The 24663-nt window shown below is 51.5% G+C and overlaps 1 protein-coding gene across 2 annotated transcripts in view; it reads right to left on the bottom strand.

The window, feature by feature from the left end:
* Positions 1-266: 266 nt before the first annotated feature.
* LOC125707869 (AT-rich interactive domain-containing protein 1B-like) overlaps positions 267-24663 on the bottom strand; it is a 33455-nt gene continuing 9058 nt past the window's right edge. Inside the window, exons 2-4 of one of the 2 annotated variants that reach the window (XM_048975250.1) lie at positions 15626-15847; positions 7883-8003; positions 267-686 (exon numbers count right to left, since the gene is read on the bottom strand). In XM_048975250.1, coding sequence (XP_048831207.1) covers positions 496-686; positions 7883-8003; positions 15626-15847 — 534 coding nt within the window. In that variant the 3' untranslated portion in view covers positions 267-495. The remainder of the gene's footprint in view (positions 687-7882; positions 8004-15625; positions 15848-24663) is intronic. The other variant, XM_048975251.1, reaches the window with a different exon arrangement.

The raw sequence follows: 24663 nt of genomic DNA, 5'->3' as shown, positions 1-24663 counted from the left end.
GACTGAGGGCGGGGCCGCGTGACTGAGGGCGGGGCCGCGTGGACTGAGGGCGGGGCCGCGTGACTGAGGGCGGGGCCGCGTGACTGCAGCACAGAGCGATTCAGAGTAAGCATCCCTGAAGCACGGATACTACAGCCTCGAACCCTCATCTCCCTGCCCCGCCCCGCCCCACTGCCTGGAAACACAAATCTCACATGCTGTCTCCAACCTCCCATCCGCCCCGCCTTCCCGCCGCTCCACCACACACAGCAACATGGAGACATGCTGGGTCGCAGAACCAACAAGAGAACAACCCAAATCAGGAACATTGGAACTATGTTAGGGATCGAGTGCCACTCACTTTGCAGAGTAAAGGAGTTGTGTGTGTGTATGTGAGAGACAGGACATGGGCGGGGCCGAGCAAGGGGGTGGGGTCAATCAGTGGGCAGGGCTAAGCTGAGGGAACCAATCAGGAGGCAGGGCTAAGCTGAGGGTGAGACCAATCAGGGGGCAGGGCTAAGCTGAGGGTGGGACTAATCTGAGGGCGGTGATCAGCAAGGCCACACGCACTGGCTGCATCAGTGGCTTGTACTCACAGGAAGGCTGGAGGGTCTCTCCTGCTGGATCACACCCATCTCCTCGTGGTTCGGCTTCGCGGGGGTCATGGGGGGCTGGGTCCGGTTCCCATAGCCTTCCTGCTGCCCCTCCTGGAAAGAGGAGATCCGGGTCAGAACCCAACAGAAGGAAAAGCCGGAACATCCCCCCATTACAGCAGACGGGAGAAAAGGATACATTATCCTCCCTGACCTTTCACTGTACAGTAAATTAGGGTTTTCTTTCAAAACCAATCTTCCTTCAGACAATTTTTTTTAATACCTTCAGGAATTCATGATTGAGGCCATCTTGAGATTTATGGTGAAGGATTTCTTTTCAAGCACAGCACTCAGGGTGCCTGATCAACGCAATTTAACACATAAGAAAACCCCGAAAGAGACATTTTTTCTGATCTGCAGGACCTAATTCGATACACAGACCAGCCCCAGCCCCAGATCGGCATGTGTTCTGCAGAGTCCCCCCCCCCCCCCCCCCGGCACCCCCCCAGCCAGTTTTTTTCAGACCTTACTCCATGAGCGCTGCAAGTCAATGGACACGTCATTCTGTGAATCTTTGAACTGCACAGAAATGAACCTCGGCCGCTGCCAGCGACTCCAGGCACTGAATTGATGTCAGATGTGGAAGAAGCAGAGACTCGGCAGAAGTTCCACGGCTAGCAGAGCTGCCGTGCTTTAAGGAAAAGGAGAAGATACACCCTGATGTTTGTGTTACTAGAAACCAGCACTTTAAATCTTCACTTGGTACAAAAACAACACATATTAACCACAGAGTAGAAGCCAACAGACGGCAATTACAAAACGATTGTCTGGACGGCCCAGCACACAGAGCCACTTATTTCAATTCAGCCTGAGACTGGGGGCTTTGAAAGCACTCAGTGCTGTGGGTGAGTGTCAGACACGTGGCCTGAACCCGCAGGGAATCACACACACCAGGCAGCGCTCTGCTAACAGACAGGCTGAGCCCTAACCCCAGCCTGTCTGCTGTGTCACTCCTCACGTCCAGCAGGGCCACTGTGTGTGTGCATGCGTGTGTGGGCTACTCGTCTGACCTGTCAAAACTGTTCCCATATTTAATCTATGCTCTGAACCCTGTACCCAAACTAACCAACCCCACTCACTCACCCACTCACCAGCCCCACCCACGCACCAGCCCCACCCACTCACCAACCCCCCCACGCACCAACTCACCAGCCCCACTCACTCACCAACGCACCAGCCCCACTCACGCACCAGCCCCACTCACGCACCAGCCCCACTCACGCACCAGCCCCACTCACGCACCAGCCCACTCACGCACCAGCCCCACCAACTCACCAACTCACCAGCCCCACTCACGCACCAGCCCCACTCACACAAACATTTCCAAATCCCACCCTAACAAAACTTAGAGCAAAAATTGGTGTCAGAGATATTGTTTGGGATTATGTGCTTAAAAATGACATTCCAGACATAAAAAATGACAAAACACCCCCCCCCCTCACCCGCTGTACATGGACACACATAATAAACAAAACAGCAAGTTCTGTTTCAGAATATTAATAATGACAAGGTGGGGGGGGGGCTGTTTTCCAACAAAAACAAAAAAACAAAAACACTGACATTAAGCCGCTATTCAGCGGCACGTGAAATGATTTCACACGGCTCTGAATTGGCTTCACCACCCCCATCCCCCCGAATGGCATTTAAAGTCGGCCGGTTAAAAGCGGAATAAAAGCGTTTCCCCCCATGCAGGAATCTCGAGTTGCTCGGAAAGACGGTCGTGTCCCACTGCCATCCGCTGCTCCACGTCGCCCCCCCCACAGCAGAATAACGGCAAATCGTTCGTCCTTAATTATACTGAAACGGAACAGCTTACTGCTACGTCCTACAGACACAAAGGCCTTTACTAAAAGCTCGCTCATAACGCCCGACTGTAGATCGCTCCTTTTCTCGCTCGCTAAACGTCAGCGGACAGCAGAGGCGAATTCCGCACTTTCTGCAGCCGCGGGACACAACCGCCACCAAGCAAAAGGGGGGGAAGCAGAGATACTCTGATCATAACCACAACACACTGACGACGCGCCCTAGTAACAACGGGTCTTAGACCTGGAATTTCAGGCCAAAATTAATTACACATTTTTATACACCTGCAGATCCCCCCCCCCCCCCCCCCCCCGCCCACTGAATGCATTCAGTATCAATTAGAGTAAAAGCAAGGAGGAGACAAATACGTTCACATTGTTTATCATGAGCACATAGGGATTAATACTAACGATAAGACAAGAAGAACCGATCCAGTCTTAAGGGCTCATTTGTGACAGCAAAGGTTAGCAGTTTGCATTTCACACTCACACACACACACACACACACACACACACACACACACACACACACACCAGGGGTTAAAGGACAGTGTGCAGATGCAGCCAGCAAAGGGACACAGAAATTGGCCGCATCAGATAAACCCCATAAAATAAGCCACTCGCACAAGGCGGCAGGCGGGACGGAGCCAAAAGGCACCCCCAACCATCCCCCACCCCCAGCCACCCACCTGCCTGCCCCCTTTGATTTATTTTTAACACATCATCACTGTTATTTATCAAAACTGTAAACTGCTGTGGTGAAGCGATGACGAACGGATTTATCTGAGTATATCCAATCGGCTGTACGACCTCCGGCGTACTCACTGGCAGATAGAGGGGGCCTCAGTTTACAGGGGGCAGACACCAATCTCTCATACCCATTAACACACACACACACACACACACACACACACACACACACACACACAAATATTTACTGGGAGATTAAACAAATTCTGAAAAAACAAACATATAAGCACTTCCTTCTCTATTAAACTGTGTACACAAACAAGCAAACACCTTTTACGGCACCTTTTTCCTAATAAATATTGACTCGGTCCCTTGTCGGCAAAGCACCGCACCAGAGGGGTCACACCGAGGGCCGCGCCGCCCGACCTGTTGATGGTGACGGCAGTAGGTTTGGCTGGCGCTGCGAGGGAAGCGATTCCTGTCCACGGCTACGGAAAAGCGCAGCGGCCAGAAAAGGAGGGAGATCAGGGAACAAAGCTTTTAATCACGTTTTTATTAACGAAACAACGGCTTGCGCTCGTCTGCGCGCTCCCCTCGCTCGGTTTTCGGCGGGGTGGGGAAGTGTCAGGCTGGCTCAATCCTGAATCACGCGCGCACGCACACCGCCCCTCCTACACACCCCCGGCGCACGTCTGAGAGCCTTCCGCGCACCGTAATGGAACAGGTGCTGAAGGAAATAGTTTAAAGCACACAGGGGATGTGAGGGATGTGACAGAATTAAATCACATCCAACCGGCACACGGCACCACAGAATATTTGGTCATACTGAGCAGGAATAGTAATTGCGAGTGATGTGGCAGGGCTGGGGGGGGGGGGGGGGCGGAGCTTAGACAGCAGCAAAGGCTTCAGATGGACCTTGAACTCCCCACATCCTTTCTGCAGTGATGCCAATCCCCCCCCACACCCCCCGCCCCACGCAGACCTGCAAGAGGGCCCTTCCGTGACTACCAAACAAATTAGTACGCTCTCTCACCTTTAAACGCGGATCTCCGCCAAATCTGCCACTAATTCCATTAATATTCATTAAAAATTAAGCTTAATTGCGTATCTTTAAAAAGGCACCACGGCCCCACACATCCCAGCAGCCCTGGGGGGGGGGCGGGGGGGGGGGACAAGGGGTGTTCGGATTTATCTGGGCAGCTCTCTCGTGGCCCGGCGGGTGGGGGCATATTTGGTGGGAGGAGGGAGGGGAGGGCAAGGGCACTCAGGAAAGAGGAGAGGAAGTCAAACAGACGGAATCGGGATGTGATGGGGGCTGGCGCTGCTCAGCGTGCCACAACGGCAGGTATTTTTGGATCATGAAGGCTGAGACGAAAATTCTGCATTTAAAAAAAAGCACAACATGCGAGTCACTCTGTTCCTGCCTCCTCTGCTAACACCCCCCCCCCCCCCCCCACCCGAATCTGTGCCCCTCTCTCAATGCAAAAACACCCCCCCACCCACACACCGAAGCCTATGTACATCTCCGCAGAAGATGACAGATAACAAGGACAGGAGCTGGAGATGCACACATACATATTCACGGCGGAGCCGCGTCAGTGAGCGAGGAGACAGGCGCCCTCCAGCCTGCGGGAGGCGACGCGGAGCCAGCTGCGGCTCCCTCTGACAGCACAGACACGCGGCGTCACCGCGAGCGCTGATCAGACACGCCCGCGCCGCTGCGAATCCCCCGTGGCCAATCGGCTCTGCTGCTCCGCCGCGGACGTCAAGGACACGGAGCCGCCGAGCGCAGGCCTTGGCGTCTGTACCTGCGAGCGGAGGATCTCCACAAAGAAAACAACCATATGCACAGTGGAGGAAAATGAACACACAAAGCAGCCGCCTTTCATAAAAGCAGGACTAATACGCAGCGCTCAAAGCCCCTTCCGGAACATTCTGAACGGTGCCGTTCTCCCTAAACACTCCTGAGAGCAGCCCAGGAAAGCGCAGGGCTCCCTCCATCTGCGTGGTCCCTGGACTGGTGCCGGATGCAGGCAGACATCGCGAGAATGCCGATAAACTTTGCTATTAAGAAGGTCACGGCAATTAAAAGCCAGTACTGCAAATTACCCACGCTGGAACCTTTCACACGGACGGCTCTCGCTTACCCACCCCCCCACCCCCCCAACATGCCACCCCCCTCCACCCTGCTCCAGCACGTTGGGCTACTTTTATTATCCAGTTAATTAACAGAGCTCTTCACTAATATTCAAACGCTGACCAATTAATGACACTGTAACTCTGAACAGCCCTGCCTCTCCCACCCACCATTTTGGGGGGGGGGGGGGGCCTCACTTGCCCCCCCCCAGATTAAAAGCTGCCACACGGGGAGGTCATTGCTGCCAGGATGGGCCCCACGGAATGCCACGCCATTTTAATTAACCTCGTGTGATTTGAATGCCAGGGACCGTCTGAAGAGAAGGTCGGGGGGGGGGGGGGGGGGGGGGGGGCGTTACACTAAATTCACAGTTCGGTACACACCTTGGATTTGGATTCACGGTTTTGGATTTCAATACAGCAGGGAAAACAATTTGCTTTGAAGTTACTATTAAAACTGCTAAACGCAAATGCAGTTAAGGACAACTGTAAAATAAAGGCAATGCTTCCGTCGACATGTCACAACAAAATCTAAGTAATGATTATTTGCGCAACTAAAAAAAAAAATGTCAAAACAAAAACTACAACATCATAACCATAATGAACTAAACTGCGTATTCACTACTACCAAGTACGGGTGCAAATCTACAGGGATAAATACCCCCTACAGTCTATAGTTATTTTTCAGCCCGGTCTAAACTTCCTGGCAAAAGCTTCTTGCATGCAACAGGGGAGTTCAATCTTGCTCCGGTGTAAGAGTCCACACACTGATTTGGTCTTATTAACCACCCTCTCTTCAGTGTTGCTATAATTTATAGGAAAATCAAAAAATGTTCCCAAACCGTCGATTACCACTGACTGTGACCAGTTTTAGCTGTAACCAGCTCATAGCCACAATTAGGATGTTTTGCATGTTGATCATCTACTTGTGATTTTAGGCTTCGCCCAGATCGGTGATTACGCCATCATTCGTTTCATGGGGCCCCACCAAACGAAGTGTACCCTAACAGCCCGAAAAGTGAAACCGTGCAAATTCAAAAATGCGTACAGATACCTGGAGCACTCCCCCCAAAACCGCTCTCTGAAGTTCAAGTTTACAATTTTTCTTTATTTATCCAGTGAATAATTCCTCTAATTCCTCAGCAGCTATTTCGGGGTTAGAGCGTGCTCAGGGGCCCAAAGGTGCGATCACTGGGTCCTAGGATTTGACGATCAGCGTATTTACGTCCTGGTTGTTGGTGCGGTCTCCCTGCACAGAATTGTGGGAAATTTCAGGCTCCAATTCCATAATACTCGTGCACTGAGCGTGGACTAATCGGAATGTATCCCTCCCACAGAACAAGTAAAAAAATTCCGGTGTTGGTGCACCATCCCACCATAAGGAGGGTCATAAAGTGCAAGGATTTTCCCCATCTGGGGGCCAGGAGAGGCATTCCACCACAAACGTGCGTGGCAGGTTCCTCACATAGGCTGCAGTTTAAAGGCTCTTCTCAGACCTGACTGGGGAACAGCAGCCGAGTCTTACATGGAAACCACACACTCAGCAGGCTGGCATGATGGAGGAATTGATTTTCAATGAAACACCTAGCATTTTTGCACACCTCCACCTTGGAAATTCCCCAAACACAAATAATTTTGTGTTCCCCTTCAAAGGGCTAAGTAACTTAATACTATGATTTTACTGAGCCATTTGGTCTTTGAGGGGTGAGGAGAGTAAGAGGGCATTCTGGCCCGGCCATAGCTGCTTGGGGAACTCAATTTCCCAGAAGCCTTTGAGTCCAGTCGTGACCTTTGAACTTCCTGGGACAGTGCCCAGCCTGCCAGAGCCCCTCAGGGCGGGCCGGACAAACTCACCCAGGCCGCCGGCTCTGCCAGCAAAGGTCACTGGAAATAATCAGATCCCGCTCGCTCCCCAAGCGACAGAAAACACATGCTGTGTTAAACAACCATAGCAAAAAAAAATGCATAAATGAAGTGGCTGAACATGGCTTCAGAAGGATGTTTGTTTGCTTGCCTGCTTGTTTACCCACACTCTGTGCTCTCAAGGACATGTAAAACAATAAGACCAGCCATAAAACAGGACCATTTGCATAATCCCTGTCCAGGGTAATGGGGTTGCTGTAATGAGGGCGATTAAGCAGGGTCTTTAAAAGGAGGTTCCTGACTCCCCGACCCCTCCCCTTCAAATGTCCAGCCCGGTGACAGATCAGAGGAACAGGCCAGGGCCCACTCTCTGCTGCCATCACCAGGGAAACAGACCCAACCTTGGCCCGGACACTTCACCGACTCCGTTGGTCCAAGGACAACTATGGAGCATGACTTGACTGTCCAGACTGCAACCGCAACCCTGAGAGAACGGCAGAGATTGTCGCAAAGTGGCTGGCTCAGGAGGCCCCGGAGAGAGCCTCAGCTCTGTGCTCAGCACCAACGGTGCGACCGGCAGCCAGCACACAACACGTTTAGCATCAGATGAATATTTATGCGCAGATGGCTCGGTCGGGGCGCTTCAGGTTCGAGCGGGCGGGAGCGTCGCTCTCCTTCAGCGCCAGTGTACCAGACAGGTATCCCGTCAAAGCCCCTCAGGGGCGGGAAGAGAGACAGAGAGGTGGGGGCTGGACTTACCTGCTGGGGTGGGGCACGGGGGTGCCCGTAGGGGGGGCTGCTGGGGCTGGCCGAAGTACGAGGGCTGTCCCTGTTGGCAGTATCCACCCATGCCTGTCTGTCCGTACTGGGTGGGCATCTGCTGAAAGAGCCAACGTCAGAGCTGAACAGAAACCCCTCCCACTCAAATCTCAGCCACAGCTTATGGGTTTTTTATTTGAAGAAAACACATAGATAACCACTGTCCTACTGCGGCCCCTACAGACCTAAAGACAGATGTGAATAAAGCTGATGAAAACCAGAGCACAAAAAGTTTCTGACAAAGTTCAGGAAGGAGCTATTACGTCTAAGACAACGATATGCCCAGACAATGACCTTCACGGGCTTTCGGCTACTGGCGCTTAATGCCGACGCCACATCGGCAGTCAAATGGACACTGATAGCCTTGCACGTAGGACATGGCAGAACCAGTAGACGATCTGGCAAAACCATGACAGGGAGACAGTTTTAACGGACAATCATTTCGACATTTATTTTCATAAACATTTTTATCCAAAGTGACATTCATTTGAGCAGGGCCAGCCCAACCCTGGAGTGATTGAGGGTTAAGGGTCTTGCTCAGTGGCCTGAATGGTGAAATCGTTCTGCTGATGCTGGGATTTGAACCTCGGATCCTCCAATCACAGGCACGGCCTCCTAATCCGCTGAGCCACAAATGACAGGAACCTGCTTAAGTTCTGAGAAATGTGATGTGAAGAAACAGTCATAAAGGCAGCAGGACGGGCGCTGGCTGGGCGAGACCTTCAGGACGCGGGGGACTGAAACACTGCCCAGAGGTAATGAGACACATGCAGTGAAGCAGGCATCCCAGCAAGCAGAGGGCTAACTGCGCTCGGTCGCAGGGGCACACAAGTTTATCCTGCCTCAGTTTTATTTATTCCTCTCACAAGTATTTCCGCACAACCACCCCCCCACAACAGCTAGAGATATTTTCCATGTCCCAGTGAACACATAAAAAGGAATCTGCCTTCAAGCCGGTTAAGGCCACCGTCACCCCTCCCAAAAACTCTGGCCAGTGAAGACTGCTTACCGAGCTGCCCTCACATCTAAAACAAGCTGAATCAAAGCACTCTCACCGGCTCTCTCCACTCATGGGCGAGAGTGACAAGCACACGCTGCGTATTGGCACTGCCACACTGCTTCAGCACTCGAGTGTATTTCTGAAGGGGGGGCGGCGGGCCTTCCTGAAAAAGTGACACCACGCTGACTCAGAGGGTCATCTCCGTCACTATGAAAGCTGGACGAGGAAATAGGAAGCTGGACTGTATCCCAGGTCGGGCCCAGAGCACCAGGATTGGCGAGCTGGTTTTTATTTACTTGGGTTTGCCCCACAGATGACCCCCCAAGGACAAGTCCATGCTGACAGCTGTGGTGAACCCCATGACCCGGCCCCTCGTATGGCGCCAGGTTCCGGCCACAAGGGCGGCGCTCTCCAAGAAAATGCCCACGACATGCTTCATAGCAAAGAGATGACAAGCAACACAAATGTAACAGCCATGTTTGACTGATGGACAGTATCAAGTCAGCATCCGACTGGAGGAGAAAAATACAAAAATCAAAACAGCAATATTGATGATGGGGGGGGTGGATTTCATAATTCAACTGGACCACTGAACAAAAAGTGGAATTTCCATCATTTCTATGCACCATGCTTGGCCTCCTATCTAATGCATGCCAAGAGAACCAGCCTCCATTTGAGTGACATATGGAATCGACCAACCGAAGCGGAGCCGGGTCATTAAACAACACAAGCAGACGTGACAGGAATGCATACGGTCGCATTTGGCTACCCTTTCACTCACAGGCCTCTACTCCAATTAGCATGGGCGAGTCACATGTCAAGTAGGAGGGTCTTCCTGACAGCCTAACAAATGACCGACCAGGAACTGGAGATTCCGACCAATAAGGTACGCTGCTTACCTTGCCATATTTATCACACACCACACACTTACCGACACATTTGGCTAGCCGGGTAAAATTACTCATTAGAGGACAAGGGTGTCCCTGATGGATACTTGATAATAAGCTGCATAAAAACGTCACACAAACCCTCGTCACTGAAAACACTTCGTCTGATGCAGCCCAAAGCCTGCAGCCTTTAGTGAGCAGTTTTTTAAGCAACAGGAAGCAGGAAGCATCTATGCCAAGTTGTGGGGCTTCGATGAAACGCAGGCACAGGAAATGGCAGACAGCACCTCCTTGTGACTGAATGTGGGCCAGCAGAATAGGCCGGCCCCCCCACAAGGCGAGCAGCCCTGACCTGGGGGGGTGATGACCACAACGGTTTGTCACGAGGTTCCGAAGGAAGCGGACAAGCTAAGCTGGGGTGGCTGAAATCAAAAGCAGGACTTTGGTCTTTGAGAAGATCTCCAACTGGTACCACCACCATTTCTAATCAAACCCAAAAATCCTGGTTATTTCAACAGTTTCAGTTCTAATGATATACTGGGCTGGTATGGCATCACACGTTTCAAAACGCAGAAAGAGGACATTTGTCTTTATAGCACAAACGTCATGACTGCTTATATGGGATTTCACCCTCGACACTTGATACACAATTAGGTCATTTAGGCCATGTGCTTTGTTTTGGAAGTGCTAATATCCAAGGGTGTAATGAAGAACATCAGGAATTGGAAATCCTGTCTAAGCGTCTGCAGTACAGCTGCGTCGATTCCGAACCCACGATGCGGGTCAGATTCCGATAGAAATCGGCCAAGAGTCAATACGGCCGCCAGGAGTCTATAGACCTGTCGAGTCGCTCTCACTGGGTGTTACTGTAGTATTTTTTCATTTTGAGATCTTACGATCAACTTCAGTTACCTGGAGTCTCGGATGGTTTTCGCAGTGCTGAAGAAATACTGTGATTTCTTTTGAAAAGATTTCCACAAGCCTCGTCCTTTTCATTGTACGATTCTGTATAATGCAGGATTTTACAGGAACGGATGAGTTCCGCTGCAGCAGAAACTCATGTAACAGGTAAGCAATCAAAGAAAACATGCCAGACACGTACAAACGGATACCGCAGCCCTTTCCAAGTGCATTAGCGGAGAACGTGATGTGGTGACCTGTGCTCATCTGCCACATTGGAAACGGCAAGACATCCACAACCAGAAGACTCCTGTGAGCTCTGGCTCTGACCTTAACCACATCCCGTTCACAGAATTGTACAAAGGTGATGTGAGAACCTCCTGCCACGAGGGCGGCGTTAGTGGCTGGGCATTTCATGAAGATGTTCTGTGTCGTGGGGTCATGTTTTCGGTGTGTGTGTGTGTGCGTAGGGCGGTGGGGGTTGCAGGGGCATTGAGGGCACCCTGGCTCCAGTGACAGCAGCCATGCCCTTACCGCGGGGATTAGCTTGCTGAGCCTCTCATTACGCTGGAGAGAGCTGGATTCATCAAAAGGCCTGGGAGGAAAGTCAGAGGCACATTACTGATGCAAGACAAAGCGGCTCAGCCGAGATTGGCGTGCCAAATCAGCCGGTAATTTACTGACTGGAAATCACCTTCTGAGAATCGTCCATCGCTAATCGCTCGCAAAAAGGTTTTCCATTTTCCATGCCGCTCTTTTCGTCCCGCTCCCCTCGTCCACGTGCAGAAATTTCCGGTTCACGCGCGCTTATTCACCCACTGTAGGTCTGGCTGCATGGGAAATGACGGCGAGCTCCGAAACCGCAAAAATATATAAAAATCAATCTGCAGCCCGGACTCTGATACACACCCGCTTTAAAGGGACGGTGAGGAAATTAAAAGCGTATGGCCCACTTCCTTCAAGAATACTGGCATGGGACCGGACTGTACAGGCCAGAAAATGCTAACGGCCAGATAGCACGACAATGTTAGAGCCCAACCCCAACCCGTAAAATCCGGATGGCAAATTCAGCATAGCCGGGACATCAGGACTGGCCTGTGATCAGGAGGTCACCAGTTCGAATCCTGTATTTGGCAGTGTGATGTCACCATTGGGGCCCTGAGCAAGGCCCTTAATTCCATCTGCTCCAGGGACTCGCCGAACGGTTTCCAGTTAGTTTTGGGAAGTATTCATGGCCAACATCCCCGCTGCAACATGTTTTTCATACCTAGACACACTAAGCGATAGAAATTCCGTTTTTCAGTTGCATTAAGATTAATTTTAACCAAACATGATCTTTATAACGCCGCATCCACACAGAGAACCCCTGCTGCTGCTATTCAGACACCTTCCCCCATCGTCTATATCGCAGTCATTGTATTTTGATTGCTGTTTTTATTATTTTATTCAGTTATCTTTTCATACTATTTCATTTTCCTTTCCATTGCAACGCTTCCTTCCGCAAAATCCAGGTAGCAGGCGGGAGAGCATTTCGCCACACAGGAGCACAGCGTATGATTGTGTTTGCGACTAAACTTGAAACTACCTTTTCAGGAAAACCTATCAGGGCTCATCTTAGGTGATGCGAGACGCGCCGACACACTGCAGGGAGGGGCTTCATGCCCCCAAACCAGCCCTCGGAACAACACCGTGTTGGGTTTATTTCACAAAAGGGACATGCTGCCAGGTGGGTGGCGGGTTCCTCTTCCGCAACTGGACCAGTTTTCCCCGATAGAACAGGAAGAACTGGTCTGGATATGCACACGCTGACACTTGCCCAACCTTTGCTGAATCGACGCACGCCTGCCTGCTTTTTCACCGCGCACAAGCGAGCTACAGCATGAAAAATGTGAAACCAGAAATTTCAGTAGAACTTTTGTTCTGGGGGGGGGGGGGGGGGGGGGGGTAAGGACACTGTGCCTCATCAGAAGGTTGCTGGTTCAAATCCTGATTTCACTGCTAGGGCCCCTGAGCAAGGCCCTCAATGCCCACGTGCTCCAAAATCTCCAACTCGAACAATATAACCAGTTGGTCAGAGCTGGAAGGGGCTGAATCCCAGCAGCGCGGTACCCAGGTCCCATGGCTTCGCTTGCCCACATTTAATGACTACTTTCTATTAACTTAAGTAAGCGCCGGGGACGGCAAGCAGGCCGGTAATGGCTTCCTCACGCCTTGTTGACACGTCTCCCCCCTTTCATTTCACAGGCAATCACTCTCCCTTCCGCACATCACACGCTAATGGTTCCCTCAAATTCTCCCCCACTCCGTCTGCCAACTTTGACATCACAGGGAAATTACGGTGGAATTGGCAGACTTTTACTTTCAAGTTCGTTACACTTTGGGGCCGGAGGGGGGCACGGGGGGGGGGGGGGGGATACAAACCAAAATCCTGTCATCTGGTCCTTGCGCTTCTTTCATTCTATTTGTTCTCGTCAGCTGACGCGCAAGAGAGAGACGTGCTGCAAGGACATTTATCCAGGTGATGGAAGCCGAGAACCTGCTGGCAGGGGGTCCCCTTCTGGAGAAACGGATTCGCCGCAGGCGGTGTAACTTAACGACAGACAGGCCGACCCCGTCCGGAGGTCACATCCCGCCTAGTTGGCCCCCCCCGGCAAACAAACCCCCACCACACATACATGCCCTTGTTAAAGCGAGGTTCCCGACCCTTCACTAGAAACTAGGACCTTTTTAAATTAAAAACCGAGGCAGAACCGAGCTCTGGATTCCATGCTACGGAATCTGAATTTTCCATTTCCTCGTCTTCCCCAGAAATAAATGAGGGCTAATGGTCGAGGTCATTTCCTGTGTGCAGGTCTGGGGGAGCCGGACCGCAGGCCCACATCCCTCCCGTGCTCATATGCCCCGATCACAGACACGTGGCAGATGATGCCGATTGGTTGATCCGGTGAGGGGGGCGGGGTTGGTCAGCGGACACCCATGACGTCACACTTCCACTCTGCGCATTCCTAAACATCTTCTGGAAGATAATGTGCAGGATTAGCATTTAAGGCCCTTACTTTCTCTTTTTCCCGTCCCCAAGGGAGCGAAGAGTAAATCGACTCATTTTCATTTGTCCGCCTCATTATGTAGCGCATCATATCCAAGCACGTCAAAGCGACAGTACACATGCCATCGTTCTTATTATGAACCTATTACTTTTAGTTAGTTCACAATTACGGCGGCGTGCTTTCGCTTTAATGTCAGCGGCAGATAACTCCGAAGGTTATAATTATCTCCCCTGGCCGCATACGGGAAGAACAACTAATTTTGTTAATTTTTTTTTTACAGCAGCTGTTTGGCGACTACAGAATCTGAGACCGTTTTCCGATGGTTTCAGTCATTTCTCTCAAATCTCCTCCAATATCTCAGGACTTGGTCCTCAGAAGGATCCCACACGGGCCTGTGCAGGCAAACCCAGGCGGAACCATGTAAACGAGAAGCTCGTATTAAAGGCAGGGATCAAAAAATGTACATTATGACATCATAATGCAGAGTAGGAGCCGCCAATCATACGGAGAGGGCGGGGCATAGACAGACTGCATTCGGCTTGTGTTATCGGAGTATTGTCTGCTGCTAGTATACAGAGGGCGGTTTTGTGGCTCAGTGGGCTAAGCCTCCATGGCTGTGATCAGAAGGTTGCTGGTTCGAGCCTGGGCAGAATAGTCACATGTATGTGGGCCCATAAGCATGGTTCTTAAACCGCTCCACTGCAGGGGTGCTGCATGCTGGCTGACCCTGTGTTGTGACCCCCAAGCTTGGTCTCACCTGTCCGAGTATCTCATGGAAAGGAAGACCGGATGGGCGAAAAGAAGCATTTCACCGTACCAGCACCAGTTCAGATGGTAAACAGTGGATCTTTTCAGCCAAGGTTTCCCTCCTTCACCACGCAGCCAGATACTTCACTAGAGCGATTTCAGCTACATCCGGCACACAAACAGCCCATTGGCCAGCACTTGCTGGAACCCGAAATGGCAGTTTTAATCTCACAGCCGCAGCTCCAAACAACATAGCTAGCTGCCGCCAGTCCTCTCTCACCACCAAACTGCACCCCCCCCGTTAATGTCAGCGGCCTTGCCGTACCAGCGTTTCTTGGGAGACACACCAAGCTCAAACCAACAGCCCTTGGCCTAAACATAGAGAAGTGTACCACACTTTCTGTGAATCTAACGCTCCTGTACCGTGCAGCGGCAAGTCCCGACTGGGCCAGCGGTGGTGGCGGCAAATGTGGGCAAAGTGGCAGAAGGGCCTGGCCAAAGGTGCTTCCCTCGCGCTGACCCAATAGCAGACAGAACCTGAAGAGGACTCCCCCCTCACAAAAAAGTGGTCCGTCCGCTTCAATAGACATAACAGTGATGCTGCGGCAAAAAACCCAAGAGGGGCTCGTTGCCGATTTGCCATGATTCCAAACCGCGAGGCACGCGGAGCGCGGCGATTCCACCGGATAAATATTTACTGCCGAAAGCACCTCAAGTCCCATCTCTAATGAAACATGAAACATCAGAAAGTGCGAGTTCCGGTGGAGATCCGCACACGGCTCGTCGACGCGCTCAACTGACACTTTCAGACGCCGAGGCAGATATATAAACCTTTATTCCGGCTGCTCTAAAAAAATAAAATAAAAATCAAACGCACAGCACTTCAAGGAAGGGCTCGAGCATCCTGAGAGGAGCAACTCCTTCAGCGAAGTCATTAATTTCAACTTGCACAAGCCACAGCGAATCCAAAAACACTCCGGCGTGTAAAACCCTCACGATGTCCAACAGGGCCGAACGCTGCCTGCTGCAAAGGAGCCAGACGAGCTTGTCGCCAAGGTGACACGTCGTGATGGGGTGCCCAACGCAAAGGGGGCATACGTACCTGCTGCTGCGGGTACTGCATGCCAACCATGCCCACCTGGCCCCGCCCCTGCATTCCCATTGGGTAGCGGTGTGGGCCAGGCGTTCCGTATGACTGGCTGGGATAGGCCCCGGCCTGCTGCTGCTGCTGCTGCTGCTGCGGTGGCTGCTGCTGCGAATACGGGTTGCCGCCCATCCCGTAGAGCTGCGAGCGCTTCATCGCTATGAAGTCCATGGAAGCCACCTGATGGAAACAGGAAGGAGAAACAAAAAAAAAAGATTTTAAAAAAGAATACCAAGCAAGCGGGCGCACTGTCCAGGTGAGAGCGTGAAAAAACACACGCAGCGGAAAAGCGGCACCTGGGGGGGCCCCAACTCCCCCTAAGTGCCGCGATGGCCATTTGGGGGGGGGGGGGGGTAGTGTTCCAGAAGACACATGGGCTGGGACCACGGCTTGGCAAACAAGAACCATACATGAACAACTCAAACACGCACTTCAGCGGACCACATGACCGCACCATCACGGCTATTTGCTGCAACATTCTCTCACCCCAGACATCCCCCCTACCCCCCCACCACGTAAATCCCCCACAATTTAATCAGCCTGAGAGATACGCCTCCATATCATACCCCCCCCCCCACCACAGACCCCCTGAAAAAAGATGGAGATCCTGGCAAGGGGCACAGCAGTTCCCAGGTGCCACATGACAGGCTGCACTTTCCACTTTAACGCCGGGAAATATTAAGGAGAATAAACGTGACCGCGGGAGACGGGCAGCACAGGGACACAAACTTTAACGTTTCATTGGAGGGGGTGGGCTATTAAAGTCATGAGGATGCCAGGACTGAAAACCGGCGGAGTGGGGGCGCTCATCTTCCAGCAGTCAACTCCAAGACAAACACCCCCTCCCACCATCGCCTGGAACCGAGCTGGCCTCAGGTGTGCCTGGCAGTCTACAGATCAGCAGGTTTTAAGGGCCACCTATAGAGATGGTGTGTGTGCGTGTCTGTCTGTCTACGTGTGTGTCTGTGTGTGTGGTGCCACAGTAGAAAGGCGGGACCTAAAACGAGTACGAAGCATCACATGACCCTAATGTTTACATACAGAATATTAAACCAGTCCTCGACACCCAAACTGCCCATCACCCGCTGGTTCCTTGCCTAATTGGCCAGGGCTCCAGCTGGTTCCGCCTTCACTAGGCAGTCATGTAGGGTCTGGAGGAGTGGGTGGGGGGGGGAAGACAGATGTTTCGGCTTCACCCCTCGGTACCTTGGAGGAGATCCAGACGAGGATCTGCTCCCGCTGACGCCGCAGCTCTGGAATTCAGGATAATTATTATCATCATCATCGCACTCACCCCCCACCCCCATCCCCACCCCCTCTGCCAAAATCTGTTACTGAACCTCACTCAGCCAGGACCAGCCCGTGGGAGCCAGGCCCAGCGCAGTTACAAGCCCAGCATTACTTAAGCGCTACCTGGCCCGCTCATGCCGGCACCACTGCTACCGGGAGCCCCCCCCCACCACCACCACCCCCAGCCACATCCATGTCCTCTGCCCGTCCAACGATGTAGGGACACGGGGGAAGGAACGGACTCATCCTCTCCCAGACGAGGTGACATGGATAACTGGGGCAGCCATCTTGCTGGAGCATGCCACAAAGAAAGAGGCCGCGTGGATTCCCCTAAAGCGGACACAGGAAGTGGCTCGGATGTGGAGATCACGTTCACTGTGCTCGGGTAGTTCAGGGGTCAGAGGTCACGCTGGCATGGTGCCCCGCCCTAGAGCCATTAATTGGAGCACTCATGAATTAAACATCACAGTCATGAATTAAAAAAAAAAAAAAAAAAAAAAAAAAACAGGGCAGCGTGCCACCCACAATGTGGGCCACAGCTCAGGTCGGGGGGGGGGGGGGGGGGGGGGCTGCCAAAAAGGCACGTGGGAAAAAAATGACTAAGAATTTTTAATAGGTTGAGCTATAATTCAGGCGGATCTCCCAGAGCCTCTGCCAAGGCCACACAATCGCTGAAGATCACGGGGGGCACGGCGGCAAAAGGAGAAGGGGACAGAAGCTGCATCAACCCTCCCACCACCCCCCCAACCCCCCAGGCCTGACGAAAGGCCGCCAGCTAGCGCAGCACTTAAAACAAGCGAACAGATGGACGAGGCTCCGACGTCAGCGTGCAGCGATCTCCTGACCGCAGCGGCCATGTTCGTGTTACGGTCAGCAGAGGTGTGTGGGAACGGGGGGGGGGGTCATTCCCTAGGGTCACGATGTGGATGTGGGTTGTGAAGTTCACTGTCAGGATGATACATGCCACTGCAGGGAACCTGGGGGGGGGGGGGTATTGGGCGGAGCGGACACCAGAACAGGCATCAGAACGGGCATGGCGTGAAGGAGAGACGTGCAGAGAGCAGAGGAAACAGCGTCTCAGAAATGCAGGGTGTCAGAGGGTGTGGGGCCCGTTAGCGAGGCAGCGCGACGCCACGCATGCCGATAAGCCAACCGCTTACACGCTTATGGGCGGGAGGGGGGTTCTGACTTCATTACTGTGACCTGGAACTCTCGTGGAGGGCGAGATCATGTGACGTCTCAAGTTCAGCTGCTCGATGGCATAAAGAATAATAATTATGATATTAATAAGGATCCAGCCCCCACTGGTGCTTGGACCCCTAATATTCCAGTGATGAAACCAATCCCCTCCTGCCCATCCCACCTCCTGCCCACGCCCAGATAACCCTGATCCCCTGCAGATTGTGCTTCCAGGCATCCAGTGCTCTGCAGTGACAGGTTGCTGGTCCCTCCATTGGCCCGTCATGTACAAGCAGCGTGCAAGACGCTGCGACCCCTCCTGACTAAACGCCGGGTTGCTCTGGGCCGCAGATCTTGTGCCTATTGACAGCGCCCTTTTAAGTGCACCCCCCCCCAAAGCAGTCGTCGTGCCTCGTGCCGGGAGAGAACGCCGACGTGGACAAAGGAACTATCTGCGGCTCTGTGCTATTTAGGCCGCTCCTCCAAGCCGGCTTCACCGCCAGCCATTCCGCAGAAAGCAGTTTCACGCTTTTTTGCATGGTACAGGAGCGTTACATTCACAGAAAGTGCGGTACGAACGATATTCTTTCATGCAAAAGCGTGAAAAAAGGAGCAGAAATATTTTAACGTGATACCATGACACCCCTCTGGGCTGATAAACGGTCGACAAATGGTCACTGCTCATTATTAAAAATCCTGCATTTCATAATACATTGGAGACTCCGCGGTACACCAGGGGCCGGCGTGAAGGGGGAACGCAAGATTGATTCAGAACCCTGGAGTGTAAGGGTGTGGGTGGGTGTGTGTGTGTGTGTGTGTGTGTGTGGTCTCCTGCTGCAGAGCAGAGCGAGATCAGCAGCCTCTGTCACCACACAGGTCACTAGGGTGGGACACCAGGTAAAAAACAATCAAGGACAAGATTTGGCTGTAAAGTATCACAAATACCAAACCGTATCCCAAACCCTTCCAGATACCCCGGATTACTACACACCCACTGCAACAGAAGCCCCCACCTCCTCCCAGGGTGGAGGCCGACAGCATACAGCAGGTGGAAAGAGCAGCTCATCCATCAGGAATCAGACATGACCAGCATGTCGATAGAGGCTCGCTGTATGAATGCATCCCACAAATTCATTCCCATGAATGTGGCAGAACCCTACGATCCCAGAGCCAAAAACACCAGGCCCAACTCAGCCCAGTTCCTGATGAGCCCACCCAGCCACCCGAGAGAGTTCGGCTACAATCCCATCACGACAGCTAATCCCGCCATTTCCGCACGCGGTCACTGTGCTCTGATGCAGCTTCTGTTTGCTACGGAAAATGACATCACACCTGAACAAACAGCCCGCCACGCTTTGAACGGCTGGCAGATTGGACGGTATGAGGCTTCCCAGCAGTGTTGGGCAGCCCGCCACTACAGCTCTGAGTCAGCCAGAAGGCCAGCCGGCTGACTGTCACGTGCATATGTGCCTGTCCATCACCCCGCCTGGCCTCGTCACTGCCGCATGGCGCCCTCGCTCAGACGTTACAGCGGCGGTACAAAGCCGCGTCCAGCTCCCTTTCATCTCTGATGATAACCAGGCCCCATCTAACGTTCAATCTGGAGGGAATTACAGCCTCCGCACGTGGACACGGGAGAGTGAGGAGGCGTTTGGGTGCTGATACGCGGACATCTTTCTCCACCGAGCGCTGCACCACTGCGCCCGCAAAAATTTGCCGCTGTTGCTGACTCAGGTCAGCAAAACTCATTTCATTGATGCGGAGACAATATTGATGTCAACAACAGGAATGAGACAGCAGGGGGTTTTGCTTACAGGCCAGTGCAACACACAGGATAAATCACAAAAAAAATAAATAAAAAAGGTGTGATGCGTACAGAACCGCACTTGCGTGACCGCTGCAGATATGTTACAGACTGCATTCTCATCAGACAAACAAACATTATTAAAAGCCAGTCTGAACTTCCAACACAAAAACTGTGCTTTGACTACCAGAACCAACAGAAACCCAGGGAGTCCAGTGAAACCAGTACAGGCCCAAAATCAAAGAGAAACAACCAATTATTATTAATGTTTTGGTTGTCATTTAATTTTTTTAAGCACATTCATAAGCACCTCCATGGAATCCTTGCGCATGACTGCCGTTACGTCGAGTGCAGGGTTATCGCTCCCGGGGCTTTCAGTCCTTGAAGTGGCGGACAGCGCGCGCCGCGAGTCAGGCTGAATGCTGGCTGATGATAGCTGGGCCGCCGTGTTAGATTTACACCCCAGGAGGGGAGGATAAATGCCCACAAAGGCAGCGCGGCATGCCACTCGAAGACCCCGGCCTATGCCGACCCCATCATAAGTGTCGGCCGTTACCAGGTAGCCACGGCGACCGCATCGAGAATACACGGCAATAGCCCCCATGGTAACAGCCACAAGTTAACAACTCAGTCACGGGAGGACCAAGGCGAAGTCATTCCAACCCCCCCCCCCCCCCCCCCCCACACACACACACACACTGGCGCAGAGACGCCTCAATGCCCAGTTGCATGAAGAATACTTAGAAACACACAATAACTCCCTGGCATGGGGGAGTGTCTGTTAAAGAGAATTTGCACCATTTCACTGCTTCACAGAAAGACCAGTGTAAACACAGATTAAATATGCATTCAATTTTTACCCATTCCTGGAAATTACCGCAGTAATAGCAAGTCGGCACGCTGGCCACGTCTAAATGAAGCCATATTACTAAGTGTATTTATAAATTATCAATTTCTGTTTTCTGTAATGAATTCAGAGAGAGTGCCAGTGGGGGGGATAAAATGTTTACACCCATTAATAAAGGGAACAAGGAATTAACACTAACTGCTCCTCTGGGCTTAAAAAGACCCACTCCATCCATCAGCCAACAGCGTGATGCAATGCAAAGCACAGCGGCGTGTGGTGTAGCGCAGGGTGACATGTGAGAATCACCCTATTACCCCAACATGAACGCAAAGACCTGCTGTCCTTCAACATTTCACACACTTATTAAAAGTCACCCGAAACTATCTGAATGGGACTGATTTAATTATCAGACTTGTATTCACCACCCATTTTTCCTCAGGGAGACGTGTTACGAGGATTTTTTTGTGGGGTGGGGATTTTATTTGGTTCATGCTGACTGATTGGTGGTCGGTGCCTCATCACTGGGGAGCCCTGGCAGGTAGTAGCTATAACCAGCAGGGGGGTGGGAAGCAGGCGGTGGGTATGGCTGGGGGAGTCCTTAGGGTCAGCTCTCCACATTATGAGTGACAACATAATAGGCTCCTCGGCCTGCTCAACCCAGAGAAGAAAATCAGCAGCTTTTGTCCCCCAGTTTACTGAAATTTTAAACCATACAGGGACATAGAGTGCGATATGGATTGAGTCGGTATTGTTTATATCGAGTTAAACGAAGCTAAAGCTTGTAAATAAATTTCCGTTTCAATCTTGCGGAAAGCCTTTTTCCTTCTCCAGTGTCTGCTGTGCTGGCATCTCCGCCCCCATCTGTGTGCACTCTTGCGATAACGGGGTTAAACCCCAACCACCACCCGCGCACACATACTGTGACAGGGGTTAAACCCCACCACCCGCGCGCACGAATGCGACAATGGGGTTAAATCCCGCCCCACCCTGCGCGCACGAATGCGACAATGGGGTTAAACCCTGCCACCCACACACACTCGCACAGTGACAGGGCTAACCTCACTGCACAAGCAGCTTATGGAATTAGCACATGGATACTTGTAGATGAGTAAAAATAAGCAAAATATATAATTTTATTGGTTGGCTATTATTAACGAGTTAGATCAATTGTGGTCCGTGTGTAGCTGAACCTCGACATAAGAGCTATAATTAGTGATGGCATTTTAGTGGCCCACTCACGAAGCATGATACTCTGTAAAATGCTAATGCAAGTTTAGCAAGTTATCACATCAAAACTTCAACCTAGGAAACAGCGGATGGCAGGTAAGTAGTTACAAAAATTTTCAGGCTGCGATGAAACGGTTAGATAAGACCACCTCAGTAAAAGATACTCTGAGATAGACTGGCTTTACAAGCTGTTATTTGCACAGTTGCACAGTTACTTTAAGGAAAAAATAAATGCACTTGTTATAGGTTACAGATTAACTTGTTTGTTAAAACAATGGAGAGCATGTAACAGGTCAATTTCCTAAATTTTCATTTGTGTGTGTGTTGTAGGCTATATTTTCATATAATTTCAAATGCATTTGCTGAATATGCCAGTTCTGTTTGCATTGAAATATTTTGATCCGTTCTTAACCTGTAGCCCAATTGCAATGTTACTGAAAGCACTTCCAGATACTGTAGGCCTGTAAATTATAAATTAATTTATCATGGACTTCAACCTTTGTTAGTTTTCGTGACAACTTGTAATGCTTTGACTTACAACTGATTTTTTCCCCCCACTTATATACATCTCACCAGTCAAAAAATATTCAGATGGTTTTTTTATCCATATCGCCCAGCCCTACTGATAACAAACCGAACCCCCCCCACCCCACCCCCATAGGTGTCAAACTCCAGTCCTGGGGGGCCAGAGCTCTGCACAGTTTTGGGTTTCTCCTCATTTAACACACCTGATTCAACTCCTTGTGCTAATTACCCCACAGCTCTTGAGCTGAATCATTTGTGGTGGAACAGGGAAAGAACTAAGCTACACAGGGCTCCGGCCCCCCAGGACTGGAGTTGGGGACCTCTGCTCGAGCCCCATGTAGCTGCCAGTCCCATATATATCATGACTCTGTGGCAGTGTAATAGGCTTATATATAAGCGGCAGATATTTCATTCATTATAACTCACTCCATTTCTCTGCTTTCAGGGGCTCTGACATGTGTTTGTTCTGCAGGATATATTCTTTTCTTCATTTTATTCTCTAAACTGGAAATACAGGCATGAAATCTACCTAGTTATAGCCAAAACGACTCTGCTGTGACGTTGCCATGACAGCATGGTGACGTCACAGACAGGGGACTGAGGCTCACGTGACCGACCAAGCCGCCTTAATACCGGCGCAATTAACCTAAATTAGTGCAGTGCGGGTCTGGGCTCACACTGAACTGGGTCAGTGAGTCTCACTCGAGGGGCACTGGTGCCAGAATCGTGGCCACATGGTCAGGCTCGGCCCCCAGGTGCCGCGCGGCACTCGGAAGGCGACAGGTGGGAGCAGGGGGGGCTCCCCAACGAATTTCAGCAGGTCACGCCACGGTTACCTTGTTAGGATACCTGCGGCACAGGTAAGCATCAATTGTGTGTGTGTGTGTGTGTGTGTGTGTGTGTGTGTGTGTGTCTGAAAACAAAGCATGAGTTGGGGGGCAGGGTCCGATCAGCCAATACAACCGGCAGATTCCAAGCACAGCCTGCCCTCAAGCAAACACTGACAGCACTGCCCATGTCTGCCTACTCTAGTAGACATTCAAATAAAAATAATAAAAACCTATTTCTGTCTTTTTTCTTTTTAAGACCAAAGCCTTTATTATAATCACCATAGGGAAAGCAGGGCCTATTTGGGGGGAGAGGGTGTCACCGATTCAAGCATACTGTGATAGGCTCCCTGTTATAGCCATCCACTCCCTATGACACACTCCAGGGTGCGCGAGAGAGAGAGAGAGAGAGATACATAAGCTTGTGCAATGGGCTTTTACAGCCGGATGGAACAATGCACCTGAGCTGCAACAAATTCCAAACAGGACGTTCAAAAGCCTACTTTAACCAGAGAACGTGGACAGAGAACAAATATATACACATGAGAATGAGGCGGCAAGATGACAAGCTGCAGGTTAACTCCTGAAACGACTCATTAACAAGGCAGCAGAACAAAAGCACAATATTGACAGAATCGGCCCTTTAACAAACAACTAAAGGGCTGTGATGCACAACCACGCTGCTCACACTCAAAGGAAGGAAAATTTAAAACACAAACACAGGCGGCGCAAGATAAATCAGACGGACGCCTGTTTAATATGCGCCCCCCCCCAGCCCCCGGCAGCCGTGCTTCCGCCGTGCCGGAACGGGAGCGAGCTAATAGCGAAACAGGACGTGTCCTCTTTCCCAGGCCTAATTTAGGATTCAATTACAATACTCTTTAAAACCGTCGACTTCACAATTAATTATTTCGAGATTAGCCTGACAGTAATGGGCCTCCCACCATAGCTCTCGCCGAAGACCTTGTCACACGCTCTTGAGAAAAACGCACAGGGACTCTGCTCCCCCCGCCCCCACCTCCATGTCGCTTTTGTTTTTCTGTTGCTAATCCTCGCCTCGATACTCCTCGGTACACAGCTGATGTTAGTGGCTCACACCGGGGCTAAGCTGGACCTTTGGTGTTTTTTTTTACATCTGTGTTCCTCTCCCTTTATGAGCCATTTGGGTCCTTCCTCGCCGGCTTGGGAGAGATGCTGACGGATGGCGGGGCGGCGGGATGCGAGCAAGAAGCCCATCCTCACCGCTCTGATGGAGGGCAGCAGAAGCAGCCTTCTCTTCCCCGAATACCCAAAAGGG

Source organism: Brienomyrus brachyistius, chromosome 14 (genome assembly GCF_023856365.1).
Source record: "Brienomyrus brachyistius isolate T26 chromosome 14, BBRACH_0.4, whole genome shotgun sequence".
Taxonomy (NCBI): Eukaryota; Metazoa; Chordata; class Actinopteri; order Osteoglossiformes; family Mormyridae; genus Brienomyrus; species Brienomyrus brachyistius.
Note: the sequence above shows the minus strand (reverse complement) of the source record. Positions and strands in the feature narration are given on the sequence as shown.